Here is a 25701-nt window from a genome sequence, read left to right as displayed (position 1 = left end):
AGGATATAGAAAAACACCTTCTAAATTTTGAATAACTAGTTTGGAGCACAAGTGTAACCAGACCACACAAACTACGTACAACAACCCTACAACTAACAGATGCAATGTAGTATAATGCAATTGATTGTGTAAAGCAGCAGTAGACAGTACAGATTTTTTTGAAACGGCTGAAGTACAGTCACAGTATAAGAGAAGTGCAAAAAATACTTGGAGACCTTTTTTTTCTGTCTTTCTCAGCTCATATAGACCAGGTAAACACCTACTGCCACTAGATGAGTAATCCCAGTCCTTCTAATGTAAAAGCACCGTAAAGGAGTACCCAGAGTGAAATGCTGCCACAAACAAACTTAAAGATACGGATACAAAAGTGTACTTTAAAACAGCTTTTAAAAGTGTTATTATTCAGTAAAAGTACTTTGCTTTGTATAAATGAGCCAAGAGCCACTCAATTGTACAGAATTTATAAAGGCATTAAAAACAAGATAAACTGTGGAATAAGCCATCCCAGGCAGTAACGCTACATGCAGAAATCTCAAGGGTTTCCCCAACCTAACAGACCACACTACCTCCCAGGGCACTAGATGGAAAATCCACTGACCTCTTGATGTAACAAGAAGTGCTTCTTAGAGTACAAAAATACACTAATTTATACAACCGCTAGTTAGATAATGAGTTCAGATAAAGTAAATCAGTAGAGCAGACAATGAGAGGCAAAATGTACTTTTTCAATATCAGCACAAGAAAAAGTAAATAAGTAATTCAATATATTAACAACAGTGTAGAAAGGGAAGAGCTTATTAAACTCAATTTACAGTAGGGGTGGGCACTTTAAAATCACCAGGTTTAAAAAGCAGATCAACAAAAGGTAGGGTAGGTGGGAAAGACTAGCAAGGCATCACCAGCAGTGTTTTAGTTTATGTAGTAGAGTAAAAGTATTTTGTGAAGAAAGAAAGAAAACTGGTAGACAAAGAGAATTGGTAAAGATATAAATTATTCGGTATTGCTACGAAAATATGGAATGGAATGAAAATGAGTATAACACAATACTTGTATATGAAAATTGTTTGACAAAATGTGAAGCTTTATATAACAAGAAATGGGATTATGCAGAAATTAAAAAAGTATTACATTTTAGCTATGAATGAAAGGTGGAGGTTGAAAAGAATGGAATGCAAAAAGTATATATATCAACTGTTGTGATGTAAATATGTAAGAATGTTTGTTTGGAAATAAAAGAATGCATGGTTTTAATAAACCCCCCTACTCATTTTGGAAAAGCCATGAGACCTTTTACATCCAACTGAGCTACCTTCAACTCAGGAAGATGGAGCCTTGGTACAACATTTCATCCGAAGGATGGTACACTCAGGAGTGCAGCATCCCCGTTATACCGCACTGCAGTGTTAGTATCATAAAATCAATCCAATCACCCAGGGTGGGATTAGCACCCACAGCCTTCTGGTCTTCTGGCACCAAAGGCATGTGTGCTACCTTCTGAAACACTAACACTACTTGGTGCCTAAGCATAGCCGGCCTTAGGCATATACCAGCTAGGCAGCCGCCTAGGGCACCGCTTTAGCAGGGGTGCTTTTCCGGTAAACTGGATGGTATAAATAGATCAGAATGGGGGCACCAGTGGTGTGGGGAGGTGCTGTGGATACCTTTTGCCTAGGGCACCACTTGACCTAAGGCCGACCCTGTGTCTAAGAAGAACACAATTTTTTTAGTGAAATTGTACTGCAGTATAAGTTAACATTTAAATATTGCTGCATTCAGTGTTTGAATTTAAACTGTACAAGTTCATAAAACAAATCATTTAAATTGATTCTTGTTTCATACATTTGTGTATTATGCATTTGAGGTAATTTTAATATGAATTACTAACTTGTTTAATGTTTTTGCATGAATACATTTTTGATCCGTAAAGAAAAACTAGATCTGAAGTAGTTAACTTCATTTTATCTGCAACCTGTGGGATACGGATTCGTATCGGATCCGAGCTGGCAACTTTTTTTCTAGCATCTGCTCCAAGCTCCGAGCTCCTCCCCTTACCCATAATGCCCTACCATCTCCTATCTTCTCCCAGATCTCATTTGCCGCACCAGTAGTGTGTATCATGGTCTCCTTTGCTCTGAGCTCAGGGATAGTAAGTGGTATTATTTCTTGTATCTAGTTTATGTTGAGTGAATATTTTCCCTTCCTCCCCTTTTTAGTGTCTCGCTTGTTCGTCGGTGTCAAAAAAAAGTTTTACAGAGAGTAGTAGTTCGGCCTGCCCTTCCCCTACCTGTGTTTGTGTGTGGTTTTTCTGGTAGATAGTGTTTGTACTTTTGGGTGCAGGACTATGGCTGATCAGCCGAACAGCCGAAGCCTGTTTTCAAAAAATGTACAGAGTGTGGCCATAAGCTCTCCTCGGCTGATGGTCACACTCTGTGTGTGATTTGCTTTGGAGTGGCACATTTGTCCACTCAATGTGCTATCTGTTCTGGTTTCAATCCGAGGGCCCTTAGGGATGGGAAGGCCAAGTTAGTAGCCAAAGGCCTTCTCCCTGCTGCCATGCTGGAATCTGCCTCTGTCTCTCGTGTTCTACCTCCCACCCAGACAGGGACTCAACCTCCCTCTTCTTCTGGTGATGGGTCTTCTAAGGACAAATCTACAGTCAGTGTGGCTGACAAGGAAAAAGAAAAAGATAAAGAAAGGCACAGAGAGGATAGGGAGAAGAAAAAGGACAGACATCGCAAGAGATCCCCAGACAGGGGAGCTCTTTCTTAGTCCCCCTTCTAAACCATGAGGCCTGTTTCTCCACGGCTCCGGTCTCCTCATTTTTCACCAGAGCCATTGGAACATTCGGACCCAAGGCCTTCCTCCCCATTGCGCAGACCAGCCAGATCTGAGTTGGTGGCCTCTTTGAGGTCGACTCGGAGCCTATCGGACATGGACAGGATGATGCGGAGATTCATTCAGACCCAAATTCAGATGGGAGTCTTGCCAGGCCCCTCTCCCTCTGGAGGGGGGACCTCCATGCCTCTTGTTTGCCCCATCTCTCTTTCCCCTATCCGTGCTTCGGCTTTGGGGCTCTTGGATCCGAGGGTTTTCGGAGCTGGTAGCTCGGCGCCGACGGTTTCTCCAACCTCGACTCCGGCTGTTACCTTGAGTTCCTCAGATCCGACTTGTTCGGATTCAAGTGACTCTCAGAGCCGCGGACAGGGAGTGAATGTGAGGGAATGGATTCTTCGGTTCTGACTTTTTGGATCCGATCTGTTCCCGCAGACCTCAGGCTACCCTGGCTTCGGCTCCAGTCCCCGCTTTGGATCCGGGGAGGGCGTCTTCCTTACTGGGTGCTAAGGAGGTCCACTCTCCCTCGGCCTTCGGAGTGGTGGAGAGGGTTCTCTCCCAGGGATTGAGACCCCAGCCCATCCCCTCGGATACCACCCAGGCCCCCCTGAATTTGGCGACAACTCCCTTCATCCTGTCTCAGGGACAGCCCATGCCAGAGGATTCCCAGGTTATTTTCCCTGAGGAAACCCCTGCAGCCCACGTATCCCCTTCTGAGAGTCCCACTGAAGAGGGTCACCGTAAGCGCAAGTGCAAAAGGAGGCACTTGGACTCCCCCGAGGCCCTCACTACAGACACAGACTTAGATGAAGGAGAATGTTCCCCCAGGTCACCTCCCGAAGACGTCTCCTTCGGAGAAATTATGGAGATCCTCCCCCAGAGAGGAGGTTGGTCAGCCCCAAAACCTTCTGGGGACGAGTCAGTGTTCATGGAGGCCTTTGGCGTGGGCCCATCTACTTCCTGGGTGTCCCCGCCAGTGGACCCCTTAGTGGACCTCATCGCCATGAAGGCATGGAAAGAGCCTGACACCGTAGAGCCCATCCCCAAATGCTCTGACAAGATTTTATCTCCCCCTTCCGACAAACAACCTTGGTCGAAAGGAGCCCCAGTTGATTTTATGTTGGTTGCAGCAGCCACAAAGAAGGAACTAGCACAGGAGAGTTCCTCAGTCCATTCTTCGGACAGGGAGTCCAGGTCGGTGGATAGGTTTGGGAAGCGAGTCTATTCCTCAGCGACCTTTTCAATCCATGCGCTGAATTATCTGGCACATGAGATTTGGCTTCAGCGAGACCTTGCTTCGGAATTCGCTGAGTCACCCACAGAGTCTTTATCACCACAGGACAGACAGTTGTTCTTGGCGAAAATGTGTACTCTGAAGTCAGTCTCAAACACGTCGATGCGACTCCTTTCCCATGCCATGGAAGGAGCAGCTAGGGTGGCTGGGACAGGCATAGCCATGAGGCGTCATGCCTGGCTCAGGTTGTCAGTTCGTGGACCCTTTCATGGTGTCCGTTTATCAACGCTCCCTATGATGGTTCTTCCCTTTTTGGGAAGACAGTATGTGACACACTTGTCCAGAGCGAAAAGGACGGTAAGACTTGGTCTGCCGTTGGGATCCGCTTCTCTAACCCTCAGCGGTCCTTCTCTAGGAATCAAAGTGGGCAGAAGAAGATGTGGTTCCGAAAATCTCAGTTTAAATCTCAGTTTTCTCGGGATTCTCAGGACAACTATTCCCCCAGAGGCAGAGGGGGACAGGATCGATGCTGACCCAGAGGTTGAGGGGGTCCCAGGAATTTTGGGTCTAGGGAACCTTTTTCTGATAGACCCGGTCAGCAGCCCTGAGGGGTTGCCTGACTGTCCTACTCTGGAGGCAGTTGGGGGAAGATTGTCCTTACACCCAGAGGCATAGGAGTCCATTACCACAGATCGCTGGGTTTTACAGATAATATCCAGAGGTTACTCTAACCCAGCCACTGGGGATGCACAAGCCAGTGCATTTCTTTGTGTCGGTCCCAAGCCCGGATAAATGGGGAGGGTTGCGTCAGGGAGGGCATCCGGCGTAAAACTTCGCAAATTCTTTTCATGCAGTTACCATTTAATATTTCCATACCGGATCGTTCGAGGCCCGGGTTAACGACCGCCACCAGTACTGTTAGCCAACAGGGTGCTGGTGGAAATTGGGCTACTGTTGGCCGAAGGAGAGAAGAGGCGGAAGGCATGGCCGAAGGCAGGAAGAGAGGAGAAAGGCTGGGACTGTGGTAGTGAGGGTCGGAACTTTGAATGTTGGCAGTATGACTGGTATAGGGAGAGAGCTAGCTGATATGATGAACAGAAGGAAGGTTGGTATATTGTGTGTGCAAGAGACCAGATGGAAGGGGAGTAAGGCTAGGTGTATCGGAGGTGGGTTCAAATTGTTTTATCTTGGTGTGGATGGGAGGAGAAATGGCGTAGGAGTTATTCTGAAGGAACAGTATGCGAAGAGTGTTTTGGAGGTGAAAAGGGTGTTGGATAGACTGATGTTTATGAAGCTGGAAATTGATGGTGTAATGATTAATGTTGTTAGTGCATATGCTCCACAAGTTGGGTGTGCAATGGATGAGAAAGAAAAATTTTGGAGTGAATTGGATGAAGTGGTGATGACTGTACCCAAGGGTGAGAGAGTGGTGATTGGAGCATATTTAAATGAGCATGTTGGTGAAGGGAGCAGTGGGGATGAGGAAGTGATGGGTAAGTATGGTGTTAAATAAAGGAATGCAGAACGTCAGATGGTAGTGGATTTTGCGAAAAGGATGGATATGGCTGTGGTGAATACATATTTTAAAAAGAGGGAGGAGCATAGGGTGACATACAGGAGTGGAGGAAGATGCACACAGGTGGATTATATGTTATGTAGGAGGGCCATTTTGAAGGAGATTGGAGACTGTAAAGTGGTGGCTGGAGAAAGTGTAGTTAGGCAGCATAGGTGGTTTGTAGGATGACGTTGGTGATCAAGAAGAGGAGGAGGAGGAGTGTGAGGGCATCACCAAGGATCAAATGGTGGAAATTGAAAAAGGGTAATTGTGAGGTGGAGTTCAGGGGTGAGTTAAGACAGGCACTGGGTGGCAGTGAAGAGTTACCAAATAGCTGGGTAACTACAGCAGAGCTAGTAAGGGAGACTGCTAGAAAGGTGCTTGGTATCACATCGGGACGGAGGAAGGACAACAAGGAGACATGGTGGTGGAATGAGGAAGTACAGAAGAGTATACAGGCAAAGAGGTTGGCAAAGAAGAAGTGGGATTGTCAGAGAGATGAAGAAAGTAGACAGGAGTATAAGGAGATGAGGTGCATAGCAAAGAGAGAGGTGGCTAAGGATAAGGCATATGAAGAGTTGTATGAAAGGTTGGACACTAAGGAGGGTGAAAAGGACCTGTACCGATTGGCTAGACAGAGGGACCAAGCTAGGAAAGATGTGCAGCAGGTAAAGATGATAAAGGATAGTGAGGGAAACATACTCACAAGCGAGGAGTGTGTTGAGGAGACGGAAAGAGTATTTTGAGGGGTTGATGAATGAAGAGAATGAGAGGGAGAGAAGGTGGATGATGTAGGGATAGTGAATCATGAAGTACAATGGATTAGCAAGGAGGAAGTAAGGATAGCTATGAAGAGAATGAAGAATGGAAAGGCTGTTGGCCCAGATGACATACCTGTGGAAGCATGGAGGTGTTTAGGTGAAATGACAGTGGAGTTTTTAACCAGATTGTTTAATGAAATCTTGGAAAGTGAGAGGATGCCTGAGTAATGGTTAAAAAGTGTTTTGGTACCGATTTTTAAGAATAAGGGTGATGTGCACAGCTGTAGTAACTACAGAGGGATTAAATTGATCAGTCACAGCATGAAGTTATGGGAAAGAGTAGTGGAAGCTAGGTTAAGAAGGGATGTGATGATTAGTGAACAGCAGTATGGTTTCATGCCAGGAAAGAGCACTACAGATGCGATGTTTGCTCTGAGAGTGTTGATGGAGAAGTACAGAGAATGTCAGAAGGAGTTGCATTGTGTTTTTGTAGACTTGGAGAAAGCATATGACAGGGTGCCTAGAGAGGTGTTGTGGTATTGTATGAGGAAGTCAGGAGTGTCAGAGAAGTATGTAAGAGTAGTACAGGATATGTACGAGGGTAGTGTGACAGCGCTGAGGTCTGCGGTGGGAGTGACGGATGCATTTAAGGTGGAGGTGGGGGTTACATCAAGGATCAGCTCTGAGCCCTTTCTTATTTGCAATGGTGATGGACAGGTTGACAGACGAGATCAGACAGGAGTCCCCATGGACTATGATGTTTGCAGATGACATTGTGATCTGTAGTGAGAGTAGGGAACAGGTGGAGGAGACCCTGGAGAGATGGAGATATGCTCTAGAGAGAAGAGGAATGAAGGTCAGCAGGACTAAGACAGAATATATGTGTGTGAATGAGAGGGAGGATAGAGGAATGGTGAGGATGCAAGGAGTAGAGGTGGCAAAGGTGGATGAGTTTAAATACTTGGGGTCAGTAGTTCAGAGTAATGGTGAGTGTGGAAGAGAGGTGAAGAAGAGAGTACAGGCAGGATGGAGTGGGTGGAGAAGAGTGTCAGGAGTGATTCGTGACAGACGAGTACCTGTAAGAGTGAAAGGGAAGGTCTACAAGAGGGTAGTGAGACCAGCTATGTTATATGGGTTGGAGACAGCGGCATTGACAAAAAGGCAGGAGTCAGAGCTGCATGTGGCAGAGTTAAAGATGTTAAGATTTGCACTGGGTGTGACGAGGGAAGACAGGATTAGGAATAAGTATATTAGAGGGTCAGCCCAAGTTGGGAGGTTTGGAGACAAAGCCAGAGAGGCAAGATTACATTGGTTTGGACATGTGCTGAGAGGGGATGCAGAGTATATTGGGAAAAAGATGCTAAGGATGAAGCTATCAGGTAACAGGAAAAGAGGAAGGCCTAAGATAAGGTTTATGGATGTAGTCAGAGAGGACATGCAGGTGGTTGGTGTGACAGAGCAAGATGCAGAGGACAGGAAGAAATGGAAACGGGTGATCCGCTTTGGCGACCCCTAACGGGAACAGCTGAAAGAAGATGATGATCCAGAGGTTACTCTATCCCTTTTGTTGCCCCTCCAAATATTACAAAACACCTCCCAGATGTTCACCCGCTCACAGGGAGGCCGCAGCTCTAGAGGTTTCAAAGCTGCTTCTCAAACGAGCCATCAAACAGGTCCCCCCTGATCAGTCCGGATCAGGCGTCTACTCAGGGTTATTTTTGGTGCCAAAAAAGATGGGGGACCTCAGGCCCATTCTAGACCTGTCAACATTAAACCTGTCAGTAGCCAAACAGAAATTCTGGATGGTCATCCTACAGTCCATTCTACCTAGTCTCCGAGAGTGCGACTGGATGTGCTCGTTAAACCTCCAGGATGCTTACTAGCACATCAAAATGCACAGACGTTCCTGGAGGTTTCTGCACTTCCGGCTGGGAGCCAGTCATTTTCAGTTCAGAGCGCTACCCTTTGGTCTCACCACAGCTCCCAGGGTGTTCACCAAGGTAATGCAGTTGTAGCAGCTCGCCTGAGGCTTTAGGGTATTCAGGTGTTTCCATACCTGGACGACTGGCTCTTCGCTGCACCCAACAAGCATCATTTGTGTCTGGCCCGAGATTATTTCTTTTGGTTGGCAGATCTACTGGGAATTACAGTCAGTGTTCAGAAATCCCAGTTGCAACCAGTACAAGTTCTAGACTTCATTGGGGCATGGCTATACACTTTGAAGATGAAGGTATTCTTAACTCCAGACAGGATCCTACACCTCAGGTGCCACATAGCTCAGATAACGAACTCCAAGTCTCCAAAGGCGAGCGAGGTTCTCCGGGCACTGGGCTCCATGGCTACCGCCATATCGATTCTCCCTTGTGCGCACCTTCACATGCGGGTTCTTTAATGGACTCTGGCTGTTCAATGGTCTTGGCTAGACCTGCCCATGGCATTTCTGATCAAGATCAGTCACGTCTGCAGGACGTCTCTTCTTTGGTGGTTAAGTTCACCAGAGATGTCAGGACGACGCCCCTTTGCGTCATCTCCAGTCCAAGCCACAGTGACCATGGATGCCTCCCAATTCAGGTGGGGGGGGCACTGTTTGGGAAGGACAGTCCAAGGCATGTGGTCCCAGTCAGAGGCCAAGTTGCACATAAATGTTCTAGAGATGAGGGCAGTGCTTTTAGCATTGGAAGCTTTTCACACCGTCCTCCCTCTCGGATTGATTGCAATTTGGTCAGACAACATGTCAGTTGTCTGGTATATCAGCAAGCAGGGGGGAACCAGATCCTACCCCCTATGTCGCGAGGCCATGACAGTGTGGGAATGGGCGATCTCCACCAGTCGGTTTCTGATAGCAATGCACATCCCGGGGCGCTCCAACATTTTAGCGGACAGATTGAGTCGGGCCATTCTGATGCCGTACGAGGGGTCTCTGAAACAGTCAGTAGCGGAGGAGATCTTCCTTGCATGGGGTCAGCCTTGCTGCAATCTCTTCGCATCTCCTTCCAATGCGAAGTGCAGTGAGTTCTTCGCTCTGATTCTCTCATCAGGGGCAGTACCCAGAGACGCTCTAGTCCATGCTTGGCCCCCCCGGGCTTCTGTATGCTTATCCACCTTTGCCACTCATTCCGAAGTTTCTTCAGAAAGCTTGCCAACTGCTGTGCAAAGTGATCCTCATTGTCCCATTCTGGCCTCATCAGGTTTGGTTCCCATTCCTTTGGTCTCATCTCTTAGCTCCCCCGTGCATTCTGGATCCTTGCCCAGATCTAATCTCCCATCCGTCGGGGGCACGTTCGCCTGATCTGGGCAGCCTCAAGCTACAGCCTGGTTGCTGAAGTTCCGTTAATTGCCAGGACTCCCGGTCTTTCATCCCCGGTAAAATCCATTCTGGTGGCTTCTCTTAAAGACTTCACTAGGAAACTTTATTGCAGTAAATGGAAGTGCTTTTTCATTTGGGCCTCACAGAGAAAGATAGAACCCTTTACAGCCCCTGTTTCAGCGGTGTTGGATTTCCTGTCTGGTATCTTTCAGCAAGGAGCTAGTTCCACCACAGTGAAAGTACAATTGGCAGCCATTTCCACTTTTCACGTTGGTGAAGACAACATGGTGGCCTTAGCCTCCTCTAGGCTGTGTAAGGCTTTTCTTAAAGGTACCTTTCTGTTACGTCCACCTGTCAAGGATTCATTGCCTCCTTGGGACCTTGCTTTTGTTTTACAGGCATTGGTGGCTCCTCATTTCGAACCTGCAGCTTTGGTGGACTTGAAATTTTTGTCCTGGAAGACCGCTTTCCTAGTCGCCATTACATCTGCTAGGTGGGTTTCTGAGCTTCAAGCTCTGTCTGCCGTGCCTCCGTATTTGGTCTTCTATAAGGCTAGGGTCTCCCTCCATACTAATCCTTCCTTTTTATCTAAAGTGGCATCAGAAGCAAACATAAACCAGTCCATTAATCTGCCCGTTTTCTTTCCTAACTTCCAAAATAAAGATGAATACAAACTCCATTTGTCAGATGTTCATAGACAGCTTCGTTTTTATCTTCATAGAACAAAGTCTTTCCTCAAGACTGACCAGTTGTTTGTTTCCTTTTCCAAAGCATTTATGGGAAAAGCTATTTCTAAAGTTTCTTTGGCCAGATGGATCACTCTTTGTATTTCACATGCCTACAAAGCAAAAGGTTTATCTCCTCCTGGTATTGTTAAGGCTCACTCTACCAGGTCCATGGCGACCTCTGCTGCTTTTTGGTCTAGGGTGCCTTTGGACGATATTTGTGCAGCAGTGACCTGGGCTAATTCACATACCTTCATTTACCATTACAAATTAGATCTGATTTCGAAGGGTAGAGCATCCTTTGGCTCTGTGGTGCTCAGGAATATCCTTCCATAAGGGCCTCCCAGGATCGGAGTAGCTGGGGACTCTGTCCCACAGGTTGCAGATAAAATGAAGTTAACTACTTCAGATAAAGAAGTTATGTACTCACCATAACGTTCCATCTGAGTAGTTATACTTCATTTTTCTGCAACATTCCCTCCCTCCATCCCCTGGACCACCTTGTTCTGTCTTTTCAGATTTGGTTCATTGGGTTAAGTTGCTTATGTTTTCAGTTGCAGCAAACTCGATCTGAGGGGAAGATAGGAGATGGTAGGGCATTATGGGTAAGGGGAGGAGCTCGGAGCTTGGAGCTTGGAGCAGATGCTAGAAAAAAACTTGCCGGCTCGGATCCGATACGAATCCGTATCCCACAGGTTGCAGAAAAATGAATTATAACTACTCAGATGGAACGTTATGGTGAGTACATAACTTCTTTTTACTACTCATTTGGATTCTTCCTTATCAATATCCTTTTTTCATTATGCTGCCTTTTAGTGTATGAGTTTTTATTGGCATTATGTTTTACTTTTTGTTGGACTTTCAAAAATGTAAAACTTTTATGTATATGTGTGCGTGTGTACTTATATACATAACACACTATATATGTGTGATATAGATAAACATATACATACATATACACACACATTTGTGTATGTGTGTGTGTATATATATATATATATATATATATATACACACACACACACACACACACACACACATGTGTGTTTTGTCTCATAAAATATTGACCATTCACAAGAGCAAATGTTCAAAGACTGATCATTTTAAAGTGAATCAAAAATATAATGTATTTGTTTGCACAGGGCAGGCCCCCTGCTTATTATATATATAAGTGTGTGTGTGTGTGTGTATATATATATATATATATATATATATATATATATATATATATATATATATATATATATATATATATACATACACACACACACACACACACACACCAACACATATATTCGTACGTGCGTGGTGTATGTATATGTGTGTCCATTTATATATATGTATATATATATATATATATATATATATATATATATATATATATATACATATATGCAGAATGTGTTTCATGGGAGTTTTGCAAGTATGGAGTAAGGCACAAGAGTGTGTGCATGGGAGATATGACTGCATCCTCAGGTGTTGTGAAGCGCCCCCCTTGTGCCATATTAGATACCTGTAAAATGAGTATGTATATATATTTTTTCGGTACGAATTTTGTCTTTAGTAGGTTATGTATAATAAGTACATGATTTGAAGTGTATTTTAATGTAAAATAGTTCCTTCAGGCATTGTATTTAGTCGGTTGTTTTGCAGGGTTGTAACTTTTTAACTAAGTGGATTTTTGTATGAAATTTTCCTAGTTATCAGTTTAATGACCCTTCTACCAAACTGTTTTGTGGCATTATGCAATTCCATTTGTAAACATTAGGCCAGATTCCAAAAGAGTTGCTGTCAATTTAAGTGACTTACTCCAATGAAAGTCTGCCCTGATTCCGAAAGACTTGCTCTCAGTGTAAGGCATATCTATGTACAGGCGTACACAAGCGGTCAGACTCCAAAAGGCTTGTTGTCTGTGTGAGTGACTTTACTCCAGTGTAAATACTGTTAGAACAAGTATTTTGGAATCAGGTCCATTGTCTTGTTATTTTTATAGATCTCATTTTGGAGTCTGAGTTACACAAATTCACTGTTAACGGTTTAGGTGAGGGTGATTCATTCTGATGGTATGTTAAAAATGTGAACCACAAGTGTTAAGTTTTGATAGAATTTTTTCACTGTTATAGTTCATGTGGTGGTTAATTATGGATAGTGTGTTGGAAATTTGAGCTCATTATTTTTATGTTTTGTCAGAGTTAAGGATATTTGTTGAAATAATGTTAAAGTACATTGCCTATTTATCTAATTGTTGTAAAAGTACATAACGCTTTAGCCACATAGAATTTTGGAAACTATTAGTCATGTTAGGGACCATTCTGTCTAACTGTTGTGTATGCCATTGTGCAGTTTAATGTGTAAGTGTCATTTCACAGTTCTTTTCAGAAATGCCTCATAGTCAGGTTTTAGTGATAGTGGTCTATAGATGGCATGCTGAAAATTTGAATTCACAATGTTAAATTTCCCCACAGTTAATGCCATTTGCATAAACTAATGGCAAATAAAAACAGTGTTCATGATACCAGCTTTCTAGCAGAGGTGCCATGTTTAAAGTTTGTTTCCCTAGTAGCTGTTATTTCTGGACTGTCTTTTCCCCATTTTTATGAAGATGTTTTTGATTTTTCCTTGTTAAAAACATATGGAAGTTGACTGTATAATAGTCATCTTCCATTGCAGGTCAGACTCGATGATGTGACAATAAAATCATTGCCAGTGAGATTTTGAAGGCTGTAAAGGAGAAAGGATCTCTGACCAAATGGAAGGTATAGGTGGCTTTCGCAAGCATTCTCCTCTGCATGAAACACATTTGATCTGATTTTGCATGTTTTCTCTGCACATTTTATAAGAAAGCAATAATGCCTGACAGGATGAGCATTATAGGGATATAACGAACCACTCAGGGTTGCTGTGTAAAGCTCAGTGCTGCAGGCTGCTTTGGATGTTCAAGCATGTGTCAGAGTATAGACGGATGCATTAGATCTCAGAAGGAATATTAGTTAGCCATTTTGTTAATGATAATAGAGAAATAGTTACAGAATACTTCAGATTGTGAAACTCAGTTGTGACAGTGAGTGGTTTATTTACAGTTACAGCATATTTTCATACTACTGTAACATTAGTCTGTTTTTGAATTGTTTCTGCAGGACAAGTGAGAAGCTGAATGTTGCCCCATCATCCTCTGCAGAGCTCTCTGAAACAACTGAAAGGTGCCTTCTCTGCCTTTGCACTCTAGATACCCATGTTGGTATGTGAAAGTGACAATATTTGTGATAGAAATTGCTGTGTAATGATCTGCTTTGTTTCTTCAGAACCAAAACCTCATCCTCTAACTGGACAGTAGACTTGCAGTAATTCAGTAAAGTTTGTTAATAAGTGTTTACTTTCTTTGTTATTGGAGAGGGATTAATTAAAACATGGGTCCATTATTTAGATGTCATTTGAAAACAAGATTAAATCTTTCACTCATGATCACCCATAGAAACTGGGCCCCCAGAGTCTCCAGTTTCCCTGCGACCCTTAATTGGATAACGTGGGCAATCAGAATGAATGAATAATTGCACATTTTCTAAAGTAAAACTATCTATACTGTTTGCTTAGATGTTAGAGGTTTAATTATATCAAAAGAATATCTGAGCAGTATTTATATCTGATACCATGATTTTTTGTTGTTGTTATTTTTCAAATTACTGATGAGACATGGATGGTCTGTGTTTTCATAAACAGTCTTCTAAACATTACTAAATAGTTTTAAAATTCTGAAAGTTGTGTATAATGTATCAGCAGTTACAGATTTTACTTATGTAGAGTCACTGTAGCAGTAAATAACATTTGGGCTTAGATGACAGCTGAATAGAAAATGCTATATACAAGTAGCATTGACACAGACCTTTTTTCTTGTTAGGAATCAGTTGACCACCTGTCTGTTTTCCTCAATGGCTGCAAATCAGTACAAAGCAAGAGAGGGCTGCAGCAAGCAACTGGTTCGGCAGGACTAAGCGTACTGGGGCATGGCTGTATTATGACACAGTCAGCTTTGGGCACAGTTAGTTTTACTTAAATAACTGGTCTTACACTACTATTCATGCTAAATAGCTTTCCAGCAGTAGTCTTCCTCTTCAGAATACATGCCAAAACTACTTTGAGAGAGGGAGCAAGTCCATTTCAGACATATGAGGTGATTGAATAGACTCCAGCACAATACCCTGAAAAGAAGCACCTCTAAACACAAAACTGATTGGCTCTGATTTGATGACTACATGTAGTGTAAACCCATTTATTCTGTTATTGCGGGAGTTTCACTCAATATTGACAAGATAAAGGATAGCCCCTGTTAACCCCTTTCTTTATTACTCTTAGTTCAAGTGCACTGCAACTCTGATAAAGGCTTGCATCAGAATAAAGAGGTGGAGTCAAGCCACTGCCACAGCTAAACTCAGACTCTAGTAAGTTCATTGCTGTCATCATATTGAAAATAACTTAGAGTTATTATTATTATTGAAAAATGTGATACTGACAGGATAGCGAAGTGATAAGAAAAAAGTAACACTAATAATTCATGTCCACTGCGTCTGTCATGTCAAAATTCATGACTCAGGGACTGATGCAATGCAGTGATAGTGACTGTGCCAAACCAATCACAGAATCTTATTAGAGCAAACATATGAAGCCCACTTGAAATTGTTAAATGGAAAGAAAGGGCATATGACATTATGTTTTGGTAGAAATGTGCAAATGGCAAAAAAAGTCAAATCTGTAACATTTACTGCAAAAACAGCTCCAAGGACACAATGTTACTTCACAAAATTCCAGACTGACCATGGGGTATGGTTGATGTAGGTTTGTCATTCAAGAAGAGCCACCTTTTCTTATTTATTATTATTCGCAGTACCAGAAGGACATTTTGTTGAAATCATTTTTTTCTCAGTATGTTATCCCTAATGTATTCATCACAACCAGTATCACTCAAATACGCACTAGCCCTGTCAAGCTAGCTTTAATGGCTGTTTAACTGTGATTAAATGACAGCAGGAGTCAGTTTTATCTAGAGAAAGCCTCTGTGCCCACCAGTTAAAAAATGAGTGATGGATGAGTGAATGAATGATCACAGTAATGTAGTTCAGTTTCTGTAAGACACAGTGCAGTTATTTGCATCCTCCTGTGTGCACACACAGCACCTAGAAGTGCCCACCAGTTGCAGCCACTTTATTAACTGTGTACACCTCAGATGTCCGATTGTATTCAAATGAAGGAATACATTTCCACAATAATACATTTCAGCGTATTGCTTTTAGACATATATTGTAGCCATTAGAGCTCTCCCCCTTACACAGATATGCCCACCAGTTATAGCCACAATTGTGATAAAATACATGAATAATGGCCACAGTAATGTATTTCAACTTTTTGCTGTCAAGACGCCGTATAATGTAACTCATTGTAGCCCCCCCCCAAACATTCATACGGATGTGCCCACCATTTGTCAGACTTTTACTGACTGTCAGCCTCTCATATATCTGATTCTGATCAGATGGATAAATAAATAATGACAGTGGTAACATATTTCAGCTCATTTTAGCCAGGTAAATGCATCTTACTGCAAGGTCTGCACATTTGTGCACACATACACTTGCTTACCAATTACATCCACTTTATTAACTGTTACACCTAAAATGTGATTTCACTCAGGTGACTGAATAAATAAATAAATTCTTTGGTAAAGCATTTCCCTTTGTTGTTGTCACACATCTGTATATCAAACCAATGCTGTACACCTTGCATGCATCGACATGCGCTTACACCCACAATATCAACTCAGCTGTGTAAAAGCTTTTGTCAGTAACAGCTCAACAGAACACATACGTGTCACCAAAGCAGATCACACAACATGGCAGAGTATTGTTCAGTTGAAAAAAGGCTTATTTAAATTATTTAAAAAGAGAGAAATGCTCACACCTTACTCCTCCATTCATCAGCAACAAGTCAAACATTGTTTTACTTTTGATTTTTCCTGCTTCCTCCAGCACTATTCACCTGACTCATTCTGAACCAAGGAGAAATGGGTTGTTACTTCTTAATTTAGTGGCCTAAACAGCGCCCAGTGAATTTATTTATTTTTTCCTTTGGTAACCTGGAAAGACTGAGCCAATGGCTCATTTTCACTGGAGGCCCAGGGAGAAAAGCTCCACAACAGATTCAGAAACATTTAAACAGTACTTGGTGAGTAATTATATACAAGAGGAGAAAAGCCCAGCAGCAGATTAAATATTTTACAATGAGCTGGGCAGAAAGGCTCCTCAAAACACGCACAAAACACAGTTTATAACAGCTGATAACTAAATTATATGCAAGGAAAGAAAATCCCCACAGCAAATGAAACACAGACAGATTGAGGTATATTTTCAGAATATTACTAGGATAAGCTGTGATCAAGAAATACAATATGAACTGCAAGTGTCAATATACTTTGCAGAGGTGATAGCTTATGTTAAATAAACTAATATATAGTTTTCAAGATATTAACTGTATTTATAATAATATATGAAGGTGAGAAGTAAGAGAATACTCTGCTTTCAAAATAGAGTAATAGAATGAGATGTGGAGTAATGAGCAGGAGGGAAAATTAAAGACACTGAGAGAGAGTTTATTGTTGGAGAGAATGTTATGGAAGGACATTAGACAGGAAAATAAATAGTGGAAAAGTCTTGGCTGAAGAGGTAGAAGAGCATACACTACTAGTATAGTATCATTAAAGTGCAAGTTTCTTTTGTTGATAGGCCATTACTACCTGGGAAGATATGAAAGCATTAGCGAATTAAGAGTGAGAAAGGCATAGTTATTGTGAGCTAGTGGTTATGCATCTGTTTTGAGGGTTGTGTGGCTACAGGTACAGGTGTCACATAAATATTTTTAGATTGGTCTCGAAATTCGAGAGGTTGCTAGTATGTTTAAGGGATGAGGGGGCAGAGTTCCAGGAGTGGGCTACATAACTGCAATAGAGAGAGCTTTTTGCTGACTGATGTGATTTGCAGGTAGTGAGGAGTATTCTGTTTTCAGATCAAAGTGGCATAGAAGGGGTGTACATATGTAATAAGTCCAGTAGGCCTTGCTTTTTATTCTGGTGTGGATATTATTTTTTGGACTAGGAGTAGTTGGGTATAAGTGAGTTGCTTGGGAATCAAGCTGTTTTAGGGATAAGCAGTGATGGGTTCTGTTTGACGAGTTACTGTCAGATTTTGCTATTTTTGTTGTAGCACTCGTTTAGTTTGTTTTGGTGGGAAGGTTGATGGTTAAGCAGTACTGTGGAGCCGTATAGTAAAGTGGGGAGTAGGAGTGCAGTGGCCAAGAGTTTCCTGCATGAGTCAGTTGAGTATTTTTGTGCATGTGTGTGTTCTATAGTGTCCCTAATTTTTAGTGAGTTTTTTGATAACCTGTTGCACTGCAAGTCAAATTTCAGGTTATTATCAGTTATCATGCTTCGTAGGTTTGTATGAGGGGTGACTTCAGTCAGGGTGTTAATCAGAGGTTGTAATTGAGAAATTTTGTTTGAGGTGTTTAAGGACTTTTGGGAGGAATAGTAGTAACTTTTTTTGGATTGAGTAGAAGCTGAGAGTTGTTGAACCAGCTTTCAACTGATGAAAATGACTTAAGTGATGTGCTATAGAATAATTGGGTTACTGGCACAATAGAGTAATGTGGAGTAGTCAGCATATTGTATGAGGGATGCTTGACATTTGGTAGAGTGTAGCTTGCTGGTAAATATGTTGAAAAGCAGTGGCACTAGTATAAAACCCTGAGGAATACCTGATGTCCTTCTATTCATATCCTGCAGTATTCATCACATAATGGAGTCTGCCTGTGGCTGACTTGTGCGTCCAGATGGTATCCAAAAGCCTTCATGGTACTGTGAGGTACGTGCTGCTCTGCAACACATTACATGTACCTCAGCCATAAAGAGATGTCTGGTATAAAGTGGATGTCAGCATGCACCTACCTCAGAACTTTTCTGCCGCCTGTATGATCGCCTGGTCCAGATGTTCGCTTACCTGATTTGTTGTGTTCAAGTTTCAGAAAAGTCCCCATTGAGGTTTTTTCTTATTAAAAATTTTTGCTTCTGCTTGTTGTTGGGTTCATGTCAGCTAGGAAGGGCAAATATCAGTGTGGAAGGCAGATTCCACATAAAGACACCCACAAGCTTTGTCTCTTTTGCTTAGGCCCAGACCACCATTTGTCCCGAAGAACCTCTAGAATCAGCTAGCTTCCCTTGTTATATTTAGAAAACCAGCAACTCAAACATTTAGCACGTGAAATGGATTTGATGTCAGGCCAGTTGGATGAGCCTGCATCGACAAAGGCCAAAAAATCGCTGCTTGAACCTTCAGCTGTGCCCTTCTCTTCCGGTCGTTGCTCCCGAGGCTGGTGTAGGCCCAGAGACTGTCCATGTAAGTTCAGCGGCTACCATAATTGAGGCCTTGAAGGAGTCTGCTGAAATGTCCACGAGGAAAGGGTAGGCATCCAATCTGGGCAACAAGGGGGAACCCAGGCTTGTTATATCTGAGGGCCCACATGGCATCACACAGATCACGGTGCATGAATATGTTCTTTCAGATATTGTTGAATGCTGGCCAACGTCCGGTCCATCTACATTCCATCACATGGAAGTCCCTAACAAGAAAAAGGCAAAGACTAAGCATGTGTCTCCTGCTGCCCCTCAGCAGGCCCTTGACTGGGAAGCTTTTTCTCAGAGTCTCTTCAATGCCTTTATGGTCCTTCACCAACCCCCCCCTTCTTCTATTCCTCTGCAGCCCGTATCTCCTACCACATCCTTTAAAAGGACATCTGCGAACACTTCCTCAGAGAAGGAGGATTCTTCTGGAGAGGAGTCTCTAGCCTATTCCACTCAGTTGGCCTCTCTCTTAGGGTATGTCTCCCAGAGGAGGAGTCTAATGGTACAGATTCCCCTGGTGAGGATATATACTTTGGAGAGACTATTCGTAAGATGAAAACATTTTTTAAGTGGGACTGCTCTGAGGTCTGGGAGATTCAGCAGAGGTATTATGAACTCTTGCAGATGGACTCCCCTTCTCCTTCTGCTATCCATCCAGTCCTACCTGCCTTTCTGGTTGTTTTGTCTGCTGCCTCCAAATGTCCAGACTCTCAGCCACCTGCCCCCAAGTGTCCTGACAAAGTTTATAAAGTTCCCGAGAACTCCAAATTCCTGTTCAAGGCTCCTGAAGCTGATCCAGCTACCATTTCTGTCTCCATGGATAAGGCTTTAAGCTTCTACCATCCACTTCATTGCTACCCTCTGATAAGGAAAGTAAGGTCATGGAAAAGTTGGGCAAGAATGTCTATCCTTCAGTTACCTCGGCCTTCCATGCATTAAACTATCAGACCCACATGGCAAAGTCCTCTCTGGCCCTTCTGGCAGATGCAGTGAAAACTTTGGCAGACATTCCAGATTACCCAGCAAAATCAAAATTAGCAACTTTCCTTAATTCTACTGCACAAGTGATGAGGCACTCCAAGTGCAGTTATGCTGCTGATGATGCTTCTGCTAGAGCAGCTGCCTCTGGTTCAGTTCTGAGAAGATATTATTGGCTTAGGCTACAGCCTTTACCTGAAGATTTCCAGGCCAAATTGCTGGATGCCCCTTTGGATACAAAGCCTTGTTTGAGAGCTCAGCTTCAGAGTTCTTTAAGTCTCTCCAGGAGAAATGAATGGAGTTACAAGATCTTAAACATCTTCTTGTTTCTCCTGTCCCACAGTTCCAAAGAAATTATCCAGTAAAAACTGCTTTCATTAGGAAATCTTCTTTGTCTTCTTCATCTAAGAGTATGAAGGGACCTAGAATGCCACCTTTTTCTAAGTCTGTTTCTTCTACCCATGCCTTTAAACAGTCTTTTCAGTCCCAACCCAAGATGGGTAGTCTGTGACCATCAGGCCCCAGGGCCATCTACCTCCTTGTCCCATTGCCTCAGTCAGTCCCTTGCTGCTTGGAATCTGATTACTCAGTAACTCTAGAGGAAGTTCCAACTTCCCAACAGGAGAAAGGGTCAGGCTCAGTCCCCAAGTCTTCTTTGAGAAAACCTCTCCTTCACTATTGCCCCTTTACAGACTTTAGGGTCACTGTAAATTTCCAGAAATCTTCTCTCATCCCTTCATAGGATCACATTTTCCTGGGATGCAGGATTCAAACAGACAGAATGCTAGACTCTCTTCCATGGGAGAAAGTTTTGTTCCTGACTTCCTTCTTTCAGAGCATTCTTCTTCTCCAGACCTTAACTACCAGAGATTTTTTTTTTGTCTATTAGGCTACATGGCATCCACTATCTCCATGATACCCTTTGCAAGATTACATATGAGGAAGTTGCAATGGTACCTAAGAACAGTGTGGATGCAACACTTACACACCTTAAAGTTTCTGATTCCACTCCTGCCTTGTTTAAACAGGGAACTAGAATGGTAGATCCTGCAGGTAAACAGAAACCTGGGCCTACCATTGCAACCACCCCTTCCTTTTCAAGAGTTATTTACAGACACTTCAGACACAGGTTGGGGTGCAACTCTCCAAGCCTAGAGAGTCAAGAGATGTTTGGTCTCCCAAGCAGGCCAAAGAACATGTCAATGTGAAGGAGATGAGGGCTCTGATTCTGGCACTACAAATTTTCAGGAGCAACCTTGCACCAGAAGTGCTGAGGTAGTTCTCAGACAATACCACTGCTCTTTGGTACATCAACAAGCAGGGGGGACGAAGTTCTACATTCTATGCAGACTAGCCATATTGGCTTGGGAAATTAGCCTTACAGAGTCAGGCCTCCATACAAGTAGTTTATTTACCCTCAGCTCGGAACACAGTGGCAGACTCTTTAAGCAGGTCCATGATCCAGTCCCACAAGTGGATATTGCAAAGGGATGTGTTTCTGGACCTAATCCATCATTGGGGTGTGCCTCAAATAGATCTGTTTGCCTCCCTCATGAACAGACAACTTCCAAAATTTTGTGCCAGGATCCTACATCCCCTGGTGCAGAAGGTGGATACTCTGTCTTTCTCCTGGAAGGGAATGTTTCTATATGCATTCCCCCCTTCCCTCTGTTACAGAAGGTCCTACTGAAGATTCAGCAGGATCAACCAAAAGTCTTGCTGGTAACTCCCTTTTGGCCAAGGCAGTACTGTTTCCTCCTTCTCCTGCACCTAGCCAGGGCAATCATCACAAGTTACCTCACAAAATGGATTTGCTCACACAGGACAAGGGAACCCTAATACATCCATATTTGTCAACTCTGAATCTGACATTGTGGGTGATAGGGTTTTAATCCCCTTACAGACACCTTTTTTTCTCTTAAGTGTTCTGCAGGAGGCCAAAAAACCTGCAACTAGGAAATCCTACATTTCCAGATGGAAAAGGTATTCCATCTTGTGTTATAAAAATGGCCTGCAACCGCTGTCAGTTAATGTCCCAGTGGTTTTGTCCTAGCTGTGTGAATTGGTGAAGGCTGGCTTGTTCTGTTCTTCACAGAAGGCTCACCTTTCAGCCATCTCTGCTTGTCTGCCTATGACTCCACCTTTAGCCTCTAGGGTAGAGGTAAAACTATTCCTTAAAGGCATCCTTCATATCAGACCTCCAAGGAAACTAATACCCCCCTCCTTCGGATCTCAATTTTGTGCTGGAGAAGCTTACACTGGCACCCTTTAAACCAGCAGGTTCTTCTTCTCTGCAACATTGTACTTGGAAAACTGTCTTATTAGTGTCAATTACCTCTGCTGGAAGGGTTTCAGAGTTACAGGCCCTGATATCTATTCCCCCTTCACTGCCTTCCATAGAGATAGGGTCTCTCTGTGTACATAAACCCTACCTTTATGCCTATAAAGTGGTGAATGAGTTATCTTTAAATCAGTCCATTAACCTTCCTACCTTTTTTCCTTCACCCCAGTGTCCCGATGAGGGAAATCTGCACACCTTCGATGTGCACAGACAACTCTGATACTACCTTGACAAGACCAATCATATTCGCAAGTCAGACTGCCTGTTTATCTCTTACCACCCAAGAGCTCTGGGTAAGTCAGTTTCCAAGCAAACTATTTCCAACTGGATTTGGAAAGCCCTTTCCTTTTGTTATTTGTCAAATGGAAAGACACTTGCTTCCACAGTGAAGGCTCACTCCACCAGAGCAGTGTCCTCCCCGGGGGCATTTTTTAGAGGTTTGGACATTGGATCCATTCTGTAGGCAGCTACATGGTCTTCTGTCCATACTTTCACAAAACACTACAAACTTGACACCATCTCTAAGTCTGGAGCTGGGTTTGCAGGAGCAATCTTACATGGATTTATTGAGAAAGCTTTGGCTAGTCCTCCTCCCAGCCTGTTCCAAACTTGAGCTTTGGCATTCTCCCTTATGTGATGAATACTGCAGTATATGAATAGAAAGACATAGAATAGTTGTGTAAAATCTTACCATAAGCATAGATGTCCTTCTCTTCTATATGCTGCAGTATTGCATTTCCCACCCTCTCTTTCCCCTGATGCTTGGCTCGTTTACCGTTAATATGTTTCCCAACCAGAATCTCAGGCTGGTGCTGGGTGGCATACAGATGTTCTTCGTGTTTCACTGTTGCAGTCATCACATTTGGGTTATCCCTGCCAGGGTAGCACTCAGTCGGCCCGAATACCAGAGGCTTAGTATTTCTGTGTCGGTTGCTGTCGCTCCAGGACTGACGTCAGGTCGTTAGTGTTATAAATTAAGGCAGACGATGCCATTACATCTGCCTTGCTTGCCGAGGAGCCCGAAGCAGAATCAGTTTGCACGAGTGCTGGTCGGCCGCTACCTGAGTTTTTCGTTTCCGAAATTGAAGTTGAAGTCTTCTAAAGCTAAGTACTCCATTGGGGATCCTTTTTTCTTGGTCTAACCGTTGTCAGAAAAAGTTAACTATTGTCTCGCCTGTGGAAAGCAAATACCACACCGAGATTTTTATTCCTACTGCGTCACTTGCTTAGGCCCTGACCACGAAGTCCCCCGCTGTCGCTTTTGTGCTCTTTTCAATGCCAGAACTATACATCATCGGGCCCTTATTGTAGCTAGATATTTTCACACTCGGTCCTTGAATTCCGATATGGCTTCGGTAAGCCATCCGACAGCAGATGTTCCGAAAAAACATAAAGATAAAGACAGAGACAAGACCGCACAGGTCCAAAACTGCTGACGACGCTTCCATTAAGCTAGTCGTCAGTTCTCTGGTCCTCAGTGAGGCGCTTTCACAGCCCCTGATGCCCGCTTCTATGGATTCGCAGGCTGCTACTGAGACCCTTTCGGAGTCCGGTATGCTGCGAGACTCTTCATTGACTAAGGATCCTGCAGATGTCTCTACCTTGGATGGGTTCAGAGCCGCTGAGCAGGCACCGACTTCGGAAGAAGTACTTCACACTATCAATTCCCGACACAGACCGATGACTTATTTTGCATCTACCATTCTTTCGAAAACTACCAAGTTTCTAAGGCCCACGGTACGAACCACACTCAAGAAACTGACGACACAATCTCAGGCACCTGCTTCCTTGCCTCAGTCGCAGATGCTTAAAATGGCAGAAGACCTTATATTGCTTATCAGGGGAAGCTAAGCTACCCCTTCCAAAAGAAAATAGATTTTTCCCCAGTAGTTTTATCTGAATGGGAGTCCGATGACTCTGATGCATCTGATAATGAAGATATGCAACCACTCTCAGCTTATGAGGATTCTGATGCAGAGGAATCCATCCCTTCAGCCTCTCCAACCGAGGACTTTTCCTTTGCGGAACCCTACATGCCTTAAGGGAACATTTCCAATGGGAATGTTAGGACTACCCTCAGTCAAAAAAGAGACTCAGGGAATTCCTATATCTTCCACAGCACGTACCTCTGGCCATTCCTCCTGCCCTGGATGTTGTGGATGATGTTTTTATGGAATCCAGTTTGACTCCTGACACCCTTCCTCCTGCTCCCAAGAAACCAGACGGGTACTATAGAGTCCCTGACTCTCACAAATTTCTATTCAAAAATCCTACTGCTGACCCCGAGGTTATCTCTGAAGGACCTAAAGGAATTAAAGCAACTTCTGCTAAGAATTCCACCCCCTCAGATAGGGATTCCCGAGCATTGGACAGATGGGGTAAAAAAGTATACACCTCTGCTACTCTTGCTATTAGAGCACTAAATTATCAGTTCCATATGTTGAAATATCAGCAACATACCATGGAACTCCTCAAACATAAAATATCTTCCTTTCCTAGTTGTGCAGAAAATAAAGAGTTGCAAGAGTTAATGCATTCTGCAAGTCAAGTAACTAAGCACACCTTACAGTGTGGTTTTGACGCCCTAGAAGCATCTTGCAGGGCAGCAGTCACTGGTTCTGCCCTTAGAAGGCATGCTTGGCTAAAGGAACAGCCCTTGCCAGACCATGTCAAATCCAAATTATTGGATACACCCCTGCACAAAGACAACTTATTTGGCACCAGGGCAGAAGAGGTCTTAAGAAAGATGGAAGGAAAAACCTAAATCTATGCAGACAGTTAAGGACCTCTTGCAGGTCCAGCCAGGTTCAGTAGGCATTGCTCCTCCAAGCACTGGTCCTTTCCTGTCCCCTCCAGGTCAGCTCAGCCCAGACCCCGGGGAAGCAGGCTCCCCAGACAGCAGCCCCAGTGAATGCAGAGTTCTAAGCAATGGAGTTCCTCCTCTTAAAAACCAGAGAATGCTAAGCCACCCCCTCATGGTAAGAACTCACAATGACTTCACGCTTCCACCCCCTCCCTCTGACCACCTGCTCTTGTCCCTAGGATGAAAACTCTCCTTCCACGCAAGCACCTGGGCCACCATTACCAATGACCACTGGGTCCTCAACATAGTGTCCCAGGGATACAAATTTTATTTCCACACACTACCAACCCCAAAAGGGTTCCCAGATCTTCCCCCAAACCAGTGGGCAAAGCCCAAAAAGCAAGTCCTTTCCCTGCTCTCGATGAGGGTAATAGAGCATGTTCTTGCAGAACAGGTAGGCCAAGGTTTCTACTCCAGACTCTTCCTGGTACCCAGAAAAGAGGGCACATGGCGCCCCATCCTCGATCTGTCCATTCTAAACACTTTCCTGGTGATAACAAAATTCAAAATGCTCACCCTCCAGCAACTTCTACCTATGCTCTCCAAGGATGCTTGGTTAGCCAACCGAGACCTAAAAGAGGCCTACCTACACATCCCAATCAGGGAATCTTGCAGGAAATCTCTCCGATGTTCTTCATCTCACATTGCTGCAGTCCTTACACTTGGGT

General features: G+C 43.6%; 1 protein-coding gene across 2 annotated transcripts in view; it reads left to right on the top strand.

Annotated features, from left to right (window-relative positions):
* The window catches only part of CTU2 (cytosolic thiouridylase subunit 2), a 753975-nt gene that overhangs the window by 386779 nt on the left and 341495 nt on the right, over positions 1 to 25701 (top strand). For both annotated transcript variants that reach the window (XM_044081705.1, XM_044081704.1), the window contains exon 11: positions 13552 to 13652. In XM_044081705.1, the coding sequence (XP_043937640.1) occupies positions 13552 to 13652 (101 nt within the window). The remainder of the gene's footprint in view (positions 1 to 13551; positions 13653 to 25701) is intronic.

This window comes from Protopterus annectens, chromosome 8.part1, assembly GCF_019279795.1.
Source record: "Protopterus annectens isolate FY-2018-M chromosome 8.part1, PAN1.0, whole genome shotgun sequence".
Lineage (NCBI taxonomy): Eukaryota > Metazoa > Chordata > Ceratodontiformes > Protopteridae > Protopterus > Protopterus annectens.
The sequence above is the reverse complement of the archived record's forward strand: the minus strand, read 5'-3'. Positions and strand labels throughout refer to the sequence as shown.